The following is an 18,750-nucleotide window of genomic DNA, read 5'->3' as shown; positions in this document are numbered from 1 at the left end:
AGCGTTTGGCAGTGCAACATTGTATAATCATATCCATATGCTTTGCCTTATGAAACAGAATGAAAACTTTGTTAGGACAGGGCTGCTGTTGATCATGTTGTATGTCTCCCTCCTCCATAGTGCTGTCCAGGCTCAAAATGATGCTTTCTCACTGACAAGACAAGCCATGGGAGCAAATTTAACTTTCTTTTTCTACATTTTTGTCAGTTTTAGTATAACTATTAATGATGATAATAATAACTATTATGGAGTACTTGCTTGCTTCTTGTGGGCTAGGTATGTGAATTAAGACATTTGATCTTATCTTTCAGCCTACTAAATAGCATTATTTAAATACTATTATTGTTGTTATCATCACCATTTTACAAACGAGACCACCGAGGCACAGAGTGGTTGAGTAACTTGCCTAAGGTCACACAGTGGTTGCTGGAACACAAACCAAGCAGTCTAGCTATGCACTGCGCCACCTGCTAACAGAGCTGTTCCTGGAGACTCTGCTTCCAGTTTTAGCAGCTTATATGGCCCCCGTCTATCCTGAGTGGGATTTGTGATTCTTTTGCTTACTTTTCTTTTTCTTCCTTTCTTTCTTTCACTTCTATTTCTGTTAGGTCAAGTACAAAAGAGATTTTGAAGAAAGCAAAGGAAGGGGCTTCAGCATTGTTACAGACACTCCTGAACTACAGAGGCTGAAGAGGACTCAGGAACAAATCAGTAATGTAGGTGACCTTTTGTTCAGTGATGTAATACCCTAACTTGTATTTCTGGTGAGAAAGTGAAATTGGGCAACTTGGAAGTGTTCTTATTGCTATGGGATGCAAGCAGTACTCAGTATCCTCAGAAAATATGCCAAGTTAACCTTTTAAACTCCTTCCCTTTGATTTCATCACAGTTATCAAGAACCTAACACTTTAATAGCAGTGACTACAGGCATACCTGTTATCATGCTTTGCTTTATTACACTTCACAGATAATGTGTTTTTTACAAACAGAAGGTTTGTGGCAACCCCGTATTGTCAGATTATGGTTAGCATTTTTTAGCAATAATGTATTTTAAATTAAGGTAGGTACATTTTTTTAAACATAATGCTATCGCACACTTAATAGACGACAGTATAGTGTAAACATAACTTTTATATGCACTGGGAAGCCAGAAAATTCATGGGACTTGCTTTATTGTGATATTTGCTTTATTGAGCTGTTTTGGAACTGAACATGCAATATCTCTGAGGTATGCCTGTGTATTTCTGAATACACTTTTAACTTATTTATTAAACTGATTTATCTAGTAAATTATTTAGTAAATCAATTTAATTAAATAAATTAATTGTGTATTTAGAAATAATAATATTGCTATTAAAAGACATTATTGTAATTTAGCATCTTATTTCTTCTTGAATGATTCTCAGCTTTTGAATTTTTCCAAAATAGGACTTGTATAGGTAAATATTAAAGCCATCAGTTAACTTTTTGCACTGGGATAGTATACAATGTATACATATAAGGTTAGCTATCTGGAGAAATCTCATATTTGCTAATTGTGTATATTTAAGATTTCATATTTTAAATCAGATATTTGTTGAAATGGCATATTACATCTAATTTTTGAAATAAACATTTACCTATGAAGTTGCTTTGGATTTGAAAGCTGCGTCTTGTTCAGTAATAGTGTTTTCTTGAAAAAGAAAATTGAGACTAACAGAAGTTCAAAACATATTAGGGACCAAAATTGTTAACCGAGTACTTATTAAAAGTGGTAATTATGTTTCTTCTAAAGTATTATATGAAGTGCGTCAAAATGAATTTTTTTCCAGAAAAAAATTAACTCAGTGTTAGGTATTCAAGAGGAAATATGAAAGAAAATCAACAACTGTGTACGTGATATAAAAGTATGAGCAAATATGCAAGAGGCATACCATTTTTCACGAGAAGTCTATTTTGTGTGTCACTTGTACAATCACCAAAATTTGTGTGTCGAGATGTTTTAAGTTACGTAGCATTAATTTCTAGGAAATTTTTAATTAGCAGATTGTTTTAAACTCACTAGTATTTGGCCATCATAATAATATACATATATATAGTAACAATTTGCAGATAGAATCATAGGCTATAATCTGAGAAAGAATTTTATGTGTCAAAAGTTCAAAAACAGAATTATTCAGTATTTTAAAAATTTATTTAGGGAGTGAGGGGAGGCAGAGCAGAGACTTTGTTTTGCCGTATTCCCTAAGGTTTATCCATTGTTTGCTCTTTAAATGGACATTTTATTTCAGTAAGGACTTTTTTGTTTGAAGAGAAAGGGTTGAATTTTAAGGATTCATGGCTTTTGTCCCTTAGTTTTTCTACCCCATCCTAACAACCCCACTAATCATTAATACTGAAGATTGAGTCCATCGTCTTTCTTCCCCTTCATTTCTTTCCTTAAATCAAAACCTTATTTTTGTTTTTTAAAATACAAATTAGAGATATGTCCCACTGGCAGTTACATTCAGTAATGTTTCTTTTTTTGGATTACTTTTGGAGAAGCTTTTTTAAAAAATAAAAATAATGCTGCATAAAACAAAGTTACATCATAAATCTTCAACTATCACAAATTTATTTCAAAAAGAACTAAACATTTCTACTTAAGACATCTACATGACAGCTAACGTAAGGATTGCAGTTGATTCAAAGGTAAGCCTTTTAATTTATATTCAAATTAAGTCATTATTCATATTTAATAAGAAAAGAACTGATCATTTCACCAACCTTTATCATTAGCAGGAATATACATTTTATTCAATACCAGAGGCTGTTTGCAGATCCATTCTTAATTATGCAAAAAACCATTATAACCCAGGTACGTATAAACCTATATTTATCATATACATAGCAGTATATGCAAAATACTATTTAGATTAAGCCTGTAATATAGACAGTGCTGATTTTTAGAAGTATTTAAGTTAGATAACATCTTTAAAAAAAAATTTGTGCCACTTTCTTGATGTTAGCAGCCATAGATAGCAGTCTTATAAGTAGTTCTTTTAGCTGTGATGAGGCGTATTACTATTTGGATAGCAGTAAGAAAATACAGATGTCATAATATTACTGTTAGAGATTTATTCTTAACAGTTTTACTGAGAAATAATTGACATACATTACTGTATAAGTTTAAGGTGTGCAGCGTGATGGTTTGATTTACATATATTGTGACGTGATTACCACAGTAGGTTTAGTTAACATCGTCATCTCAAATAGATACAATAAAAAGAAAAGAAAAAAAAATTCTTTTTGTGATGAGAATTCTTAGGATCTACTCTCTTAACAAGTTTCCTGTATATCATAGAGCAGTTGTACGTATAATCATCATGTTGTACATTACATTCCTAATACTTATTTATCTTATAACTGGAAGTTTGTACCTTTTGACCACCTTCCTCCAGTTCTCCCTCTCTCCACCCCTCTGGTAACCACAAAACTGATCTTTTTTCCTATGAGTTTGGTGTGTGTTTTGTTTCTTTGTTTTTTAGATTACACATATAAGTGAGATCATACAGTATTTGTCAATAAGTCTCTGACTTATTTCACTTAGCATAATGCCTTCAAGGTCCATCAATATAGTTGAAAGTGGTAGGATTTTCTTGTTTTTTATGGTTGAATAATATTCCAGTGTGTGTGTGTGTGTGTGTGTGTGTGTGTGTGTGTGTGTATATACACATACATACATATATCTCAGAACTTCTTTATCTGCTTATCCATTGATGGATACTTAGGTTGTTTCCATGTTTTCACTATTGTGAATGAGCATGGGAGTACGGATATCTTTTTGAGATAGTATTTTTGTTTCCTTTGGATATATTCCCAGAAGTGGAATTGTTGGATAATATGGTAGTTCTATTTTTAATTTTTTGAGGAACCTTTATACTGTTTTTCATAGTGGCTGCACCAATTTACAATCCTACCAACAGTGCACAAGGAGTTAGGGATTTACTCTTGAAGAAAGGAAGCTGTTAAATATTCTGAGGTCTGTTGAGTTTATTATTCATTTGTAAGGCTACAACTTCATGAATTTTCCTGTGACCTCACAGGTTTTCCGTATTACTCAAGGATCTTTTTTCCATAAGAAACTTGAGTTAATCTGAAAAGTGGTACTCTGGGTAGTCTAGTTTTCTGCATTGCTTTCAGATAAACCCAAACACTGAAATTTATTGGCCAGATCCAGACAGATAATTTTTGACAATGGCCTAGATTGTGTCTGTTTTGGGAGGAAGAAGGTCAGACTGAAGAGACACCAGCATCTTCCTGCTGGAGATGCTGGGATGGAGTGGGCTTATCCTGAAAATCACAAGGGATATGAGATTTGAGCTCCAGGTTTAATGTGGGTTGATGTAGGTGGGTTAACTAAGTCAGGGTCTTTGCGATCTTTATTTTTCCATTTGCTTCATTTTTTTACTTGTTTTTAGTTTATCTTTGAATATTGTCTGGATCCTTCTAAGCTGCCTTTAATACCTTTTGGACTAAGGAAAATATAAAGACATAAAACAGTGGATTTAATGACAACTCCTAGGTGTTCTGGGTAATATGTTACAGATGAATGGGCATTTTTGATTGCTTGTGTCTGTGTCAGTGTTATGAAAATTTTCCAGACACTCTCATATTCATTTGTCAAAGATTTGAAATCATTTGGAAATGCCTACTCAGTCTGTTTATGTTACTGAGGTGTGGGATGAAATACAACTGTAAATTTGAAATTGTGTGTAATGAAAAGGGTGAGAGCAGGTTTAGCCTTAACTTCTTTCTTTTGGTGTCTATAATGCCAATACATTGAACCTGGAGATTTACTAAATGCTGCAATTTAAAATTCTTCTGCTATATTACTCTCTTAGTATAGCTGCAGAAAGAATAAGAAAAGAGGCAGGATTTCACAACTTACAGAATGGTTGGAAAGGAAAAGAACTGGTTCCCAAAATAAAGAAAAAAATTTTCCATGAAATTCCAGAAGATGTCTGATTGCTTACCCCACCTCCCTAGGTCATACATTCTAGGTCATAAATTCAGAAATGGCAGAAATGTCCTAGTACACCCTCATTACTTAGTGATATTTTAGGAAAATGTTCTTAAAGGACAACGTACAAATGTGAATTGAGGAATTCCTGTGCATTTGAACATTAAAAAAAGCCTTTTCTCCGTTGTCCTTCTAGCTCTAGCTTGTGTGGGTAATTGTAAAGGCTGTTTCCAATTCATGTGGTTACCACCTTCAAGTTTATAATCAGTACATTCAGGGAATCTGCAGCAGGATAGCAAGGCAGAATCACCACCAGACATCTAAGGGACTCAGTCCAGCCTGAAGAAGATTATTGATGTGTTTCAGTTTGCCTGTTTACACACTAATATGAGCTGTATTTTCAATTAACTGAGACAGTCTGAGGATAAATTGTGAAATAAAATGATGAAGTTCAACCCCCAGAGACTTTGACAATCTTTGTGCTGTAGATAAAATCTAGATGTTTATTTTCTAATTTATTTCAGGTGGTGGAGAAATATTGTGTGAAGGGGAAGGGGGAAAAAAAAAAACCCAGATGACAAAATCTTGTATTTTACAGAGTGACTGAAATGGTAAGTATACCATTATGTGATTTGTTAAGATTTGTGCCTTGACTCACAGAGGAAATACTTCTGCGTATGTATATGTATGCATGCATGTGTGCCTGTGTGTGTTGGCTTCAGTGGGAATCTCTAGAACTCCCTTTCCTTAGATCACTGGCCCACAGACAATATAGACCATAGTGTTTTCATCTGCTCTGTATTCTGTCCCTTACCCTGTAAGTATCTATCCATACAGTTATCTATCCTGTTTCCCAAATACCTCTTTTCACTGCCATTTTCACAGTTAGCATACCCAGAAATGCTTGCTTGCTTTACAGGAAAAGTTCAGGTTGAAGCCTTTTTTCTTTCTTTTTTTTTTTTTAACATTATAGAAAAGAGTCTCTCTGTAATTTGATATTGAAATGTAATTATTTTTAGCTTTTTTGAGACAGCTACATAATTTTTCATTGACTTCTTAGAATGCAAAATAAATTATGTGCCCATTAATAAGCTCACATGGATACTGCTGATTTAGTTCCCTGAGATTTTGTGAGTTAGCTTCAAAAATATTAGATTATTGGAGGTAAACATGGCCTAATAACTGAATAGCAGTGTCTATGGACTATTAAAAGATTTGATTCAAAGTTATGTTGAGTGTAAGGGTGAGCATGAGGGTAGGGTTGATTATCTGGGGATCTGGTCTCTGTTTGTAATTTAAATAAATCATTTTGACAGAGACTGACTGTGGCCATATTCAAGCTGCTGATGGTGTGAAATTGAGTTGTATGGTGGACAGAAGACAAGCAGTCAGGAGAAATCCCCAAAGGCAAAATTTGTTATGTAATTGGGTCAACTCATGCATGAAAAATGCATGCTAATTGTAAACTGGTAGCAAAATTATAGTGTATGAGGCAATTAGGTCTTATATGAACCCGAACAACTGACATAGAGTTTTTCTTTCTTTTTTTTTTTATATTGAGCAAACATAAAATTTTTCTTTTAAAGGTGGGAAAGGTAAACACCATTCCGTATTGAAATAGATTGTTAATTTTGTTCCTCATACAAGAAGCGTAACTGTTCTATAACTAATGAAAAACTGATATGGAATCTTCTGATTTTGAGTAGTGAAATCTAGTACACCAAGTAGTTTGAAAGGAGAATGGTTATTTCTGTTATAACAGACAGTTTGTTATAACTCATAACTGGGCTGGTTAACATAGGTGATTAGTGATGAGGTCAGTGGTTTCAGTTTAAGCCCTTGAAATCTAGTATTCTCACAGAGTGAATTTATGTGTTACCTTAATGACCCATGCTTTATCCCCATCTTATCTCAACCAGTGACTCCGATGCACTGCTGAGTAATAGGGTCTGCAGCATTATCTTTAGAGCGGAGATCGAATATGTCAAAGAAAGTGATAGGGCAATAACATGTATTTTCCTTATAATACCTACCACATGTATGAATGGTTTATTCGTTTCAAAACACTTTGACATACCCAGTCTAATTAGATCCTCTGAACAACCTCTCCTTAGGGAAAGTATTTCTATGAGGAATACTTATAAAAATATTCATGAGAAAAATGTACGGAAAATTACCTCTTCATCCTTTCTCATCTAAATCCGTGGTTTCCCTTACACCTGGTTTTGCTTTATTTTTCCACCTAGGGCAGAACATCAAAGGTTGATCTTTTCTTTATATCCTCAGTTTTTTAGCCACAGTCACTTAAAGAAACAAATACATCCCAGACCAGTAATTACTTGTGCGTGGCAAGTACAAGAGTTTTCATTGTAAAATGGCATTGTCTAAAGAGGAGGTTTGGGAAGGGCCCCCATAATAAAAGAACTAACACATATGACTTCTTTTTGGAAACAGAGATTAAGGATTCAGCAAACAATTTCTGAAGGTCCTTCTTTTGTGAAATCCCTTTTCCCCCGCCCATTCCTTTCTTTTCAATCCTGCTGTGTTCAGGCCCTTATCCTGCCTAAGTTATTATAGGGGTCTCCTAATTGGCCCTATCTCCTTTCAAGCTCTCTAAGCTCCTTCCATTGTATCTTAAACACTGTCACCAGAGGACTCAAAATATCTTTTTCATCATGACCCTAATTATAACCCACTAAAAAACTTCCCTTGGACCTCCCCTTTGAGTAGGATAAAGTCTAATCTCCTAAACTCCTTAATTTCTGACGCTAAGGACTCTCTACAATCTGCTCCTAAATTATTTTTCACCTTATCTTTCACTGTCCTTCAACACTCTTCTTCCATTTCTTTTAGGCCTGGCTATTTACTCTGTTCTGGGCTTTTCATGAGTCTTTCCTCTGGTTTGGAACAATTTCACACTACCTGGTAATTACATTCCCACCCCCTTATCCCAGGCACACATTCAGACCCCAAGGAGTAGCGATCTTTCTAATCTCTGAATCATGACAGTACTTTGACAATAGCACTGTTACCTGTAGCACCGACTTCACACATTGCATTCCACGTTTTGGTTTTAATTAACATTTCATGGGGTATGTGTTTTACCTCTCTAACTTTGTGAAGATGAAGATTATCCATGTCTTCTTCAATTTATGTTTCGTATCGCCAAGAATGATGCTTTGCCCTTTACCTTTCTTGTCACATCCTTAATTTAGCCCTCCCTATCCCTTGCTTGGGTTGTGGGAATGGTCTTCTGACCGTTCTCACCTGTCATTCTACTGCCTCTGCTCCCTCGTAAGCTGTTCTCCTTGTGGTTTCTTTCAAGGTTCTTAAAGTGCACATCTGATCTTGTCACTCTCTTCCTTAAAACCTATCAATGTCTCCCCATGGCCTTTGGGTTAAAGTGTAAAACCTTTAGCGAGGAATGAGGCTGTCCCTGGTTTAGTGCCAGCTGAGATCTCCAGCCCGGGGTCCCTCTTGGACCCTGAGCCCGATCCACTTCAAACGTCTGTCTGGAAGGCTGATTGTACCCGCTCCCGAGCCATACTCAGCTCAGAGGTTGTCTTTTCTCCCATGACCTCGCTCTTCCTCTCGCCTCCCTGGCATTGTGGTTCTAGAGTTGCATTATGAACTATCTTCCTCCTGGACTGAACTCTATGAAGACTGGGCTGTGTCTTTTTCTCTTTAGCCCCAGGGCCTAGCGTGGAGCCAAGTTTGATAAACAAATGAATTGACTTCTTGTGCCAACAGATCTTCCCGTGGCTTCTCACTCTGCCCAAGGCTGCGGGCTCTGGGATGGCTTACCCAGGACTACCACTGATTAACATACCCATTTTGAGACTTTGAGGAGTGACTCCTTCTAGCATTGTGTGAGTTTCATCTTATAATAGAGATTATTACAGGAGTTCTAACCTTTCTATATTGATTTTAATCAGACATCTCTTTTAAGATCTGTGTAGGTATCACATGGATTTTCTTCCTTAAAACTCCCAGATCTTTCCTCCATTCCATAATTTTCTAGCACAAATTAGTTACCTAAATATACTTGTTCAGTAAAGGACTGAATTCCTTTGAGGGTGTCATTTTCTCCATTTCTTCATTTTTTTTTTTTTTTTCTTTTACTAAAGAGCCTGCCTTTCCATCTGAAACCACACAACTCAGACAGAGTGGGACTTGCACTGACAGGCCAGGACTTGAACTCAGCCAAAACCCAGATTGGGACTTGAACCCACTGTCTTTTAATTGAGATCACACACCTGGTCTCAGGACGTAATGAAGCTCAGATTCTTTATGTCTCATTGCAGAAAGAATTCAGTGAGAGGCAAAGTGATAGGTAAGAAGTGCATTTATTTAGAGAGATATACATTCCATAGACAGAATGTGGTCCGTCTCAAAAGGCTAGAGTGACCTTGGGAGAAACACACTCCACAGACAGTGTGGGCCATCTCAGAAGCCAAGAGGCCCTGAAATATGGGGTGGTTAGTTTTTATCGGCTGGGTCATTTCGTAGGCTAACAGGTGGGAGGATGATTCCAACTGTTTGGGGGAATGGGCAGAGATTTCCAGGAATTGGTTCACTGCCTACTTTTTGGCCTTTTATGGTCAGCCTCAGAACCGTCATGGTGCTGGTGGGTGTGTCATTTAGCGTATGCTAATGTATTGCAATGAGTGTATAATGAGGCTCAAGGTCCACTGGAAGTTGAATCTTCCACCATCTTGGACCTAGTTGGTTCTAACCAGTTTTTGTCCTGTCCAATGGCTCTATCATTCTTTTAAAGGTTGTGCCCTGCCCCCTTCCCTCCTGTTTCACATCTACTTCTCAGTCTAGGCAAATTAAACCTTTCCTAGGATATGTGCCACCATCGGGTAGGGAACTAATCTATCCTTTCAACACAAAATTGCTAATGCCTAGAATAGTGCTTGACACATAGCAGGTGCTCCATAAATGTGTGTTGAATAAATGAATATAATAATATTTAAAATATTGACTCATTTTGCACATTCTTTCTCTTTAAACTTCTCTTTGAAAGAGCATTCTTAGCTTTTAAGATTGCTTTGATTTGGTTATTTTTTTTCCTTTTGTGCTGCTTGATAAACACCTATTTTTCACTTTCTCCTATTTTTACTTAAATATTCAGTGACTTCTGTAGTTTTATCCAAAGATGATAGTAGTGTTCTCTAAGTAAAGCAGGACCATTTGGTTTCTAACGTGGCATTGAAGAATTTCATCATATTAGAAATGCAAGGACTGCCCCTGTTTTAAAATGTCGTAGCCAGGGAATTCTTTTTGATGAGTAAGTACCTGAAAAAAATAGGGCTTACAGTAGTCTGTTTGGGCAGACATAACAAAAAATATCATGGGCTGTGTGGCTTAAACAGCAGACATTTATTTACTCACTGTTCTAGAGGCTGCAAGTTCCAGGTCAAGGTCCATCTGGGTTGGGTTCTGGTGAGAGCTCTCTTCCTCATTTGCTGATGGCTGCTTTCCTTTCCTCAGTGCCTGTGCATGAGAGAAGGAGACTTCTGGTGTCTCTTCCTCTTCTTGTAAGGACATAAGTTGAATTGGATCAGGACGCCACCCGTGTGACCTCATTTAACCTTAATTACTTTCTTAAAGGTCCCCATCTCAAATACAGTCACATTGGGGATTAGGGCTTTTAAGATATGAATTTGGGGGTGGGGCACAATTCAGTCCATAACAGGGCATTATGAGAAATGATCTACATAAATCACAGGATAATTTTGAGATAAGTAACATATGTTTTAGATATGCTTAGACACGTAAGCTACTATCATAAGCCATTGTCTTTAGTGGAGGTAGATGATATCACCTGTTGCTATTCCAGGAAAACTTGCACATTCAGTTTTTAAATTTCTTCCTATTTTCAAACGGAACAATCTTTAAAAAAATGTCTGGTTCCTCTTTCCAATCCTTAATTAAGGATTAGGGCCAATTGGCCCTTTCAGGCCTCTTTTTACTTGTGGTTTTCATTGAGGGTCATTTATGGAAACAAAGGTAACTCACAGGTGTAATTATATTTTTAAGTTCTCCAGGCCTCAGTTGCTCAGAATATAGATTTCACGTGTCCTGTGCTGGCAGCTTGACCTGGGTGGATATGAAGAAAAAAGAGGGCAGAGGTGTGACAATAGAAAAGAAATATTCCCATGCCACAGGGCAAGTCTAATAAAGACTAGCTTTTTTTTTTAAAAAAAGTCTCAATTTCCAGTACATTATACAGATTTAAAACTTAAAAAGTATCTGAATTTTCTTCCAGATTTTATTATACCTCTTGGGACGTATCTACAGTGAGCACATACTAAATGTTGAAGAAAACACAGGAATCTTACAGATATAGGTGTGGAGTCCCCACATGTGTCTATCATTAATAATTATGCCACAATTATCATTTCAATGGATTTTTGGAGGTAGGTTTAAAACCTGTTGTTTTTTCAGTTAATAGGTGTCATAGTCAAACGTCATTTTAACTTATTAGGAGGTCATGAGTCAAGGGAGATATTATACAGAGATTTAATTAAAACCCATTGGTAACCCAAGCCAAGTTTAGACAATTAAAAGAAAATTGCATGACTGGAAGTTAGAAGAATGTTTTTCTTTTTCAAGCATATGCAGATATGTTCTCTAATTTGCATTTCATTTTCCTAGAAGAATTGTCACGAAAATTGCTTTTCTTTATTTTTTGCTTATACTTTCTACTCTAGCTTTCTTTTCTTTCCCCATTGTCAAGGCTGCTTTGTAGGCTTTTCCTTTTCTGTACAGAATCATGTGCAATGATGCTTGTAAAAGGATAGCTCCAAATTTCTGTTTGAAGGACCTATTGCTTTTGTAAAGTACCCCCAGACTTTTCCAAGGACAAGAAGCAATCATTTTTTTGTTTGCTCACATTTATGATTTATTTTTCCTCTTGTGGCTGTATTAACTGTAACAAAGCCAACTTTTAATTGAGTTAAGCTTTTGTATCATTGCCTCCTTAGAATTATGAAAGTGTCAGAATTTGCCTGTGTTTATTAGCAAACTGTGAAAAAGGGTAATAGATTTAGAAGAAAGAATAAAACAAAGAAACCTAAAAATATCATTCTGTTCTTCCTAACACTTCTTATTTTTGATAGACAGAATTGATTTCCCCAAACAAAGTGATTTAAATATTTACTTTTGTTGTATAATTATTATAGGTCTTTGAGGGCAAGCAGCATTTCTTGTACATGTTTGAATCCTCCAGAACAGAGTGCTTTGACTGTAAATAATGATAGAAGTAGAAGTTGCCTTCACTGTTCCCTTACGTGTATATGCATGTTTGTTAAACATTAAACATTTGCTGTGGACATCACATTCCACCAGCCCCTGTAGCTTGCAGAAAAAAAATGAGAAACCACTTTTTGCATGCATTTATGCCCAAGCTAGAATGCGTGAAGTGTTTGGGAAAGGCTTTCATGGAGAAGGAGAGGCTTAAGGCAATGTAAAGTCACAAATGAGGTACATGGCATTGAAATGAGCAAAGGAAGAAAGGAATGAATGTAAGGTTAGGAACACCCAGCATTTACTTGTGAGAGTGCAGAGAGAGACACCATCACTGAAATGTAGATTGAGGCAAGATTATTGAAAGATTAGTATCATATTTTCAAATGTGCAGATTTCAAATGTGTACCTGTAAATCTGTGCCCGCCCCCCCAGCCCTATTTCTTTTTCAAAAGAAACTACTTTTGAAAACAATTGCTGATTTAACAAACATTTTGAGTGTTTGCTCTGTGCCAGGCACTTTGCTAGGAGGTGGGGATTTAATGAGAAATAAAATAGATATGACCCTTGACCTCATGGAGCTTGTAGGTTACCCTATAAAAGGTGAGCAGATAATTGTAGCACAGTGATAAGTGCTTGATAGAGGGAAACACTGTGTTAATATCAGAAGGGTAACTAACCAGGTTTGGGAAGTAAAGAAATCGAACCCTTGCCAGCATTGTTCTAAAATAGTTTTTGGAGAATTTTACTGAATCATTTTCTTGAACAGTGATTCATACAGTTCATTTGTATAGTAGGTGCTATCAGTTTTGTTTTTCAGTTTTCCTGTGTCCTGTGTTTGTTTTCCCTATTCCCTGTTTGACTGTCAGTATGGGCTTCCGGAAGCGATCATTAAAAATTTATCAAACCATGGTATTATATATAAAATGTAAAAAGTGCTCATCTATAGAAGAGTATCGATTGGCTTATTAATTTCAGGATGGCTAAAAAGATCAACATATAAATATTTGCATGCATTTAAAAGTTCAGATACGTGTCCTCTCTATTTTGGTTTTCAGTGCTTAAGAAGTTGAAGGGTTTTGAAAGTAAAACTATGGCCATTTTCCTTCATCTCCTCCCTACTCCCAACCTTTGTAGCGATAGTTCTGAGTTAAAAAATTTTCATGACTGGGTCCAAAATATATGGATCTGAAAGAGCCATATATGAACGTGTGATGTGTCCGTTAGCACACATATGTAGAGTGTACGTACGTGTTTGAGTAGAGAGGTACTGAAATGAGTTGCTAAACATCAGTTGGTGCTATTTGGTTTCTACTTTCGGTGTTCTTGGCCCAGTCTGTGCTGACAGCGAACCTCTGGGACGTCCCCTCAGTGCTGTGGGGTCTTTTCCTGCCAAATATCGTTCTCTTGCAAGATTAAATAGCTGAATCAGTGTGGCCCGAATCTCGATCCTGCTGAGAATATTGACTCCTGGAGGTTGTAATACAGATTAGCTGGTGAGAGCTCTGTTGGAAAAATAAAGTGAGTTTCTCTAAATGAATTTAACAACTGCTGTGAACCTTTTTGCATCCTCCAGCATGAATGCGTATGCTGGCAGTTAACCATTTATTTCCCTCATTTTCTCCCAAAGTTGCTCCAGTCCACCCCTGGGCATTTATTGTAAATGTTTTCGTAACTTTATTTCACATTTATGTTTCGCTCGATAAGGCATTTGGCATGTTAAATTACTAAGTACTGTGAAGGGTAGGTCATTATTTATTTATTTAAGGAGGAAAACCATTTTTTGTACTTATAAAAATAATTTAGTGTCACTTATATAATTAAATAAACCACACCACAGGGTTATTTAGAGTAAACTGACTAGCCCATTGCTTTCTGATCACAGACTTCATGTTATTGGTCAAAAAATTGTGAAATATTTAGCACGAGGCAGGACAGACGGCTAAAATTATTTGCATTGCTTCCAACCTCTATTCCATGACTATTTCTGCTTCCAGGGTTAGATTATAATAACCTTTGAGGGTTCTAAATTCTACAAAGATTATGGTGCTTCCCCTTAAACGAAATATATGAAAAAGTCAACGATAGATCTCTAAAGCACAGAACACACAGATACCCTGAAAATGATGAGTAGTTTGTTAGATTTTCTGATTGCATGCTTCTGGATAAGTTCATCGAACTCTTTGCTATTTTGGGGGTGCCTCACATCACTTATGTTTATGAAGCCTGTGCTCAGTCTGTTTATGAGACAGTCCTTCCATCTGCTTCCTACGTTCTTACCCATTTGTCTCCTGACACCTCCTCTGTGTGTGTGTGTGTGTGTGTGTGTGTGTGTGTGATTTCTCAGTACAAATGTCTGTGACTGTGATTTGTAAATGCCAAAGCACGACACAACTGGAAGGCTCTTAAACTGGTGAGTGCTGTGTTTACTTTTGCAGATTACTCCTTAGATCATCATTGCGATTATTACAATAATATCTTTAAAATTAAATAATTAAATTATTTTTTAATTTGCCACCATAAGCACACCCGAAACTGGGGGTAAAAAATGTCCCGAGTGGGACTTCCCTGGCGGTCCAGTGGTTAAGACTCTGCGCCTCCACTGCAGGGGCGTGGGTTCGATCCTTGGTGGGGGAGCTAAGATCCCTTATGCCTCGCATGGCACAACCAAAAGGAAAAAAGAATGTCCTGAGAGAAGGCACGAGAAGAGGGGGGCAGTATCAGTTTGTCTTCATAAAATAGCCTATATTTTGCAGTTACCCTAGATGAAGGTGTTAGACAAAGTACTACCTGACACTGAGTCTGTGTTTACTGAATACTTTGCAGGTTAACTTGCAACTCTACCACACTGTCAGGAATATAACTGGGGCTAGAACCAAGGTCTCTTGACCTCTAGCCTGTTTTGCCCTTCTCTTTGGATGCATGACTCTTTGAATTACATTGATGGTCATTGTTGAAATTTGCAGTCATTCAGAAATAGACTTTTGAGGTGCATTTTAAAAAGGACTCTTAATTATTAAACTGTAAATCCTCTAAAATATCATCAGAGGCTCAAAAAAATCCATCATTTCACAAAATATTTATGAGTTATCCATAGTAAATGCCATCGGGATTTCCATGCCTGTGACCTTGATTTCAGTCTCCCAGTATTAAGACTACACCCCCCTTTTAAATTGTAAAATATATTACACAAACAAAACTGTCTATGGAAACTTATGTACAGTTTAAAGAATACCCAGCTTACAGAATAGAGCGTTTTGGAAACATTTGAAGGCCCTGATGTTCTTAGGTTTATACCTCATCCCCCTGACTAGCTACCAGCAACACAAGGGCCACTGCATCTTGAAAACACAGATTTTCACATCCAAATGACGAAAAGATGAGTTGAAAACACAATTTCCATATATGGAAACAATGTACAGGTTTTGGAGAAAACCTGATTGGCTTCTTGCACCATAAAGCACACAACGGTCGGCAGGTTTATCCTCAATCAGCTGTTCGGGACTCAAGCATGAGAATGTCAGTCACTGTGACACTGTGCACCACTGTTTATGCTTAGATGACGCCTCCTCCCTGAATGGAGGATGAGGTTGGGGACAAACGTTCATGAAGGGCTCACTCTGTGCTGGGCACAGTCTTTCACATTTGTTGTTTCATTTGTTTTTCTCAACAATCCCTAGAAATAGCTGTCATTATCCTCATGTCATGGATGAAACAAGCCCAGAGAAAATAAATAAATTTCCTAAATGCATACAACCAGTGAAGAACAGAATGGAGGTTTGAGTCCAGGGTTTTTTCCAGACTTTAAAATGCTGAATTTTCCCTCTACACCAGAATTTTGGGATTGTTGCTTATATGTTATATCTGGAGCTCTTGTGCCATAGTGCAAATGTCCAAGATGTAAGCTTCTGGTTTTTTTTTGTTTTCGGCACGCCTCATGGCTTTCAGGATCTTAGTTCCCCTACCGGGGATTGAACTGGGGCCACAACAGTGAAAGTGCCGAGTCCTAACCACTGGACCGCCAGGGAATTCCCAGGAACTTCTTTTTGTTAATGCAGCAGTTCATTTATCCTTAAATGGCATTTTGGAGGCCTCATGATGATATTAGGACCAAATTTAGAAGTTTCAAATTTGTTACCACCGGAAACAGAGCTTTATCACCGATGAGTGGAATCTCCCATTCAAACATTCCTTTATGTGCTGGGGTGCAGGAAGGCACTGCATTGCCCCAGACAGTGCGAGTGTGGGACTTACTCATGTGATACTTGAGGTTAAGGATTAATGCATATTCTACTTCGGGATGTACTTACCTTTCTTGTTCTACCTTCCTCTGAAGGTGCCTGCTCTGTGCTTGGTTTTGTGCTGGGAGCTGGGGACACAGGATCTAAGCATGGACCTCGCTCAACCCAGAACACACAGCACAGCCTGTTAGGAGAGAGATGAGGTTTCGGGGTTTGGGTATCATAGAGTCAGGAACCCAGCCCTAGGTGGGATGTGGTGATGGTTACAGTTGGCTTACGGAAGAAGGTGGCATGAAATGAGTTTGTAAGAATGAATAAGGACAGAGACAGGGGAGGAAGAGGTGACGGCGAGTGGTGGGTGGTGAAAACTTCCCACATAGGGAACTGAGTATACAAGGAGTCAAGAATGAAACTGCACGTGAGGAACTGCAAATACTAATTTTACCCTGAAGATTGGGGGAGTAACTAAAAGGTATTTTTTAGTAAGGGAATGGCACTAGACTTCAGGGTCATCGTTTGTCTAAATGTTGGGAGTGGTTTATCTAGTCCTGTGGTCAACTTGGCCCTTGTATGGGTGGTATTTCACTGCAGTTTTCACCATGGATCTTGAAGCTCCTACGTCCGGCTCTTGTTGGTCCTGTAGTGATTGTAACACTAGTGTTTGTAGGGCTCTGCTTTTGCAGAACAACAAAAACAAAATCACGACTTCTTGTATCTCCGTATTTTTAAGCTGTGCCAATTAAAAATAAAAGCACTTAAGCACTTTTGGTGCATGGATTTAGACTTGAATGACCAATGTCGAGCACGGGTGTCGGTATGGTATGGAAATAGGGCAAAGGTGTGTTCGCGCACCAACCGTGATACAAGCCGGATGTGGCCAGTCTCAGACACAATGTCCGGTTGGTAGGTCTGAGCGTGTAAACCCATATAGGTATGTATGCCTTTAGCATTGCATGCAGGTGCTACATTAGTTCCATACGAATATGGAGAGGAAAATCTCCATTTCTAAACTGTTGGCAATTGGGGTAAACTTAACTATGTTTTAATAAAGGTTAAGCCTAAACTTTTGTTGTTTGTTTTCAAAAGTTAGATGACAAACCAGAGTGCAGCTAACTTTAACTCAGAAAACGTAACTGCCTCTTGCTCATTCAACAGGCCAGAGATCGCAGACATCAATCAGCACAGATGACTATGTTGTGCATATAGATGGTCCAAGAGATGACCTGGGGTCCTTGTTGTCCTCAGGGTACTGTCCGGAAATAATCTTTTCTGGCAGCTTATAAGGATACCTGTCTGAGATGATTTACCATTGGCTCCTCAAGTCAGAATGCAAAGGAATGAAATCCTTGCAGTTGAATAGTTTTGAATGACAGTTTTTATGTGTGTAAGAAATTGAGGACTTGATCCTAGTTAAAAGCAAAGGAAGTTAGTTTCGAGTTGTAGCAAGATATGTGGGTAAGAAGCAAGAAATAACTTCCATGACTTCCCTGGTGATGCAGTGGTTAAGAATCCGCCTGCCAATGCAGGGGACATGGGTTCGAGCCCTGGTCCTGGAAGACCCCACATGCCGCGGAGCAACTAACCCCATGTGCCACAACTACTGAGCCTGTGCTCTAGGGCCCGTGAACCACAAATACTGAGCCACAACTACTGAGGCCGTGTGCTGCAACTACTGAAGCCCGCGCGCCTAGGACCTGTGCTCCTCAACAAGAGAGGCCACCACAATGAGAAGCCCGTGCACCGCAGTAAAGAGTAACCCCTGCTCGCCGCAACTAGAGAAAGCCCGGGCACAGCAATGAAGACCCAGTGCAGACAAACATATATAAATAAAAATAATAAAAAAAAAAGAAATAACTTCCTACGATATGTGGATTATAGAATAAAGTCTTAAGGCTCTTTCAACTTTTAAAACGACCTATTTCAGCAGAGCCTTATATCTCAATCATTATGCTTCTTTCTCTTACATCTCAAACGGGAATGATAATATTTATGCTTAAGCTGAGAGGATCAGTGAAAGCCTGATGGAAAAGCCCTTTGTGTGATGCACAAGAAAGGCACTGTTAAATAACAATGTGAAATCAGGCTCTGTCTATGGAGCTGGGTACATGGAGGGATGATTGGGTTTCCTTTTTGGCTTTTTATAATTTTATTAAAATGTAATAGAAACCCGGGGAAAGCAGTGTAGTCTGGCTTGAGAGAGTCAGGGAGATGCGTGTGTAGAGGAGGAGATGCCGGTGTACATCACTGGGCTGCTCTGTACTTGCCAGATGCTCT

The 18,750-nt window shown here is 37.9% G+C and overlaps 2 protein-coding genes across 9 annotated transcripts in view; both read left to right on the top strand.

Moving 5' to 3' along the window:
• Window positions 1–18,750, top strand: part of LOC141275672 (LIM zinc-binding domain-containing Nebulette-like) — a 237,148-nt gene that overhangs the window by 173,975 nt on the left and 44,423 nt on the right. For 4 of the 7 annotated variants that reach the window (XM_073801634.1, XM_073801635.1, XM_073801636.1 and 1 more), the window contains exons 4-6: window positions 609–716; window positions 2,758–2,836; window positions 5,506–5,592. In XM_073801634.1, the coding sequence (XP_073657735.1) occupies window positions 609–716; window positions 2,758–2,836; window positions 5,506–5,588 (270 nt within the window). In that variant the 3' untranslated portion in view covers window positions 5,589–5,592. Of the gene's footprint in view, window positions 1–608; window positions 717–2,757; window positions 2,837–5,505; window positions 5,593–8,731; window positions 8,849–11,255; window positions 11,393–18,750 lie in introns of those variants that run through there. The other 3 variants (XM_073801633.1, XM_073801632.1, XM_073801638.1) reach the window with 3 other exon arrangements.
• Window positions 11,293–18,750, top strand: part of LOC101333922 (nebulette) — a 152,663-nt gene continuing 145,205 nt past the window's right edge. Inside the window, exon 1 of one of the 2 annotated variants that reach the window (XM_073801630.1) lies at window positions 11,293–11,406. The gene's annotated coding sequence lies outside the window, so the exon portion shown is untranslated. The remainder of the gene's footprint in view (window positions 11,407–18,750) is intronic. The other variant, XM_073801629.1, reaches the window with a different exon arrangement.

This window comes from Tursiops truncatus, chromosome 2 (genome assembly GCF_011762595.2).
Source record: "Tursiops truncatus isolate mTurTru1 chromosome 2, mTurTru1.mat.Y, whole genome shotgun sequence".
In the NCBI taxonomy this organism is placed as follows: domain Eukaryota; kingdom Metazoa; phylum Chordata; class Mammalia; order Artiodactyla; family Delphinidae; genus Tursiops; species Tursiops truncatus.
Note: the sequence above shows the minus strand (reverse complement) of the source record. Positions and strands in the feature narration are given on the sequence as shown.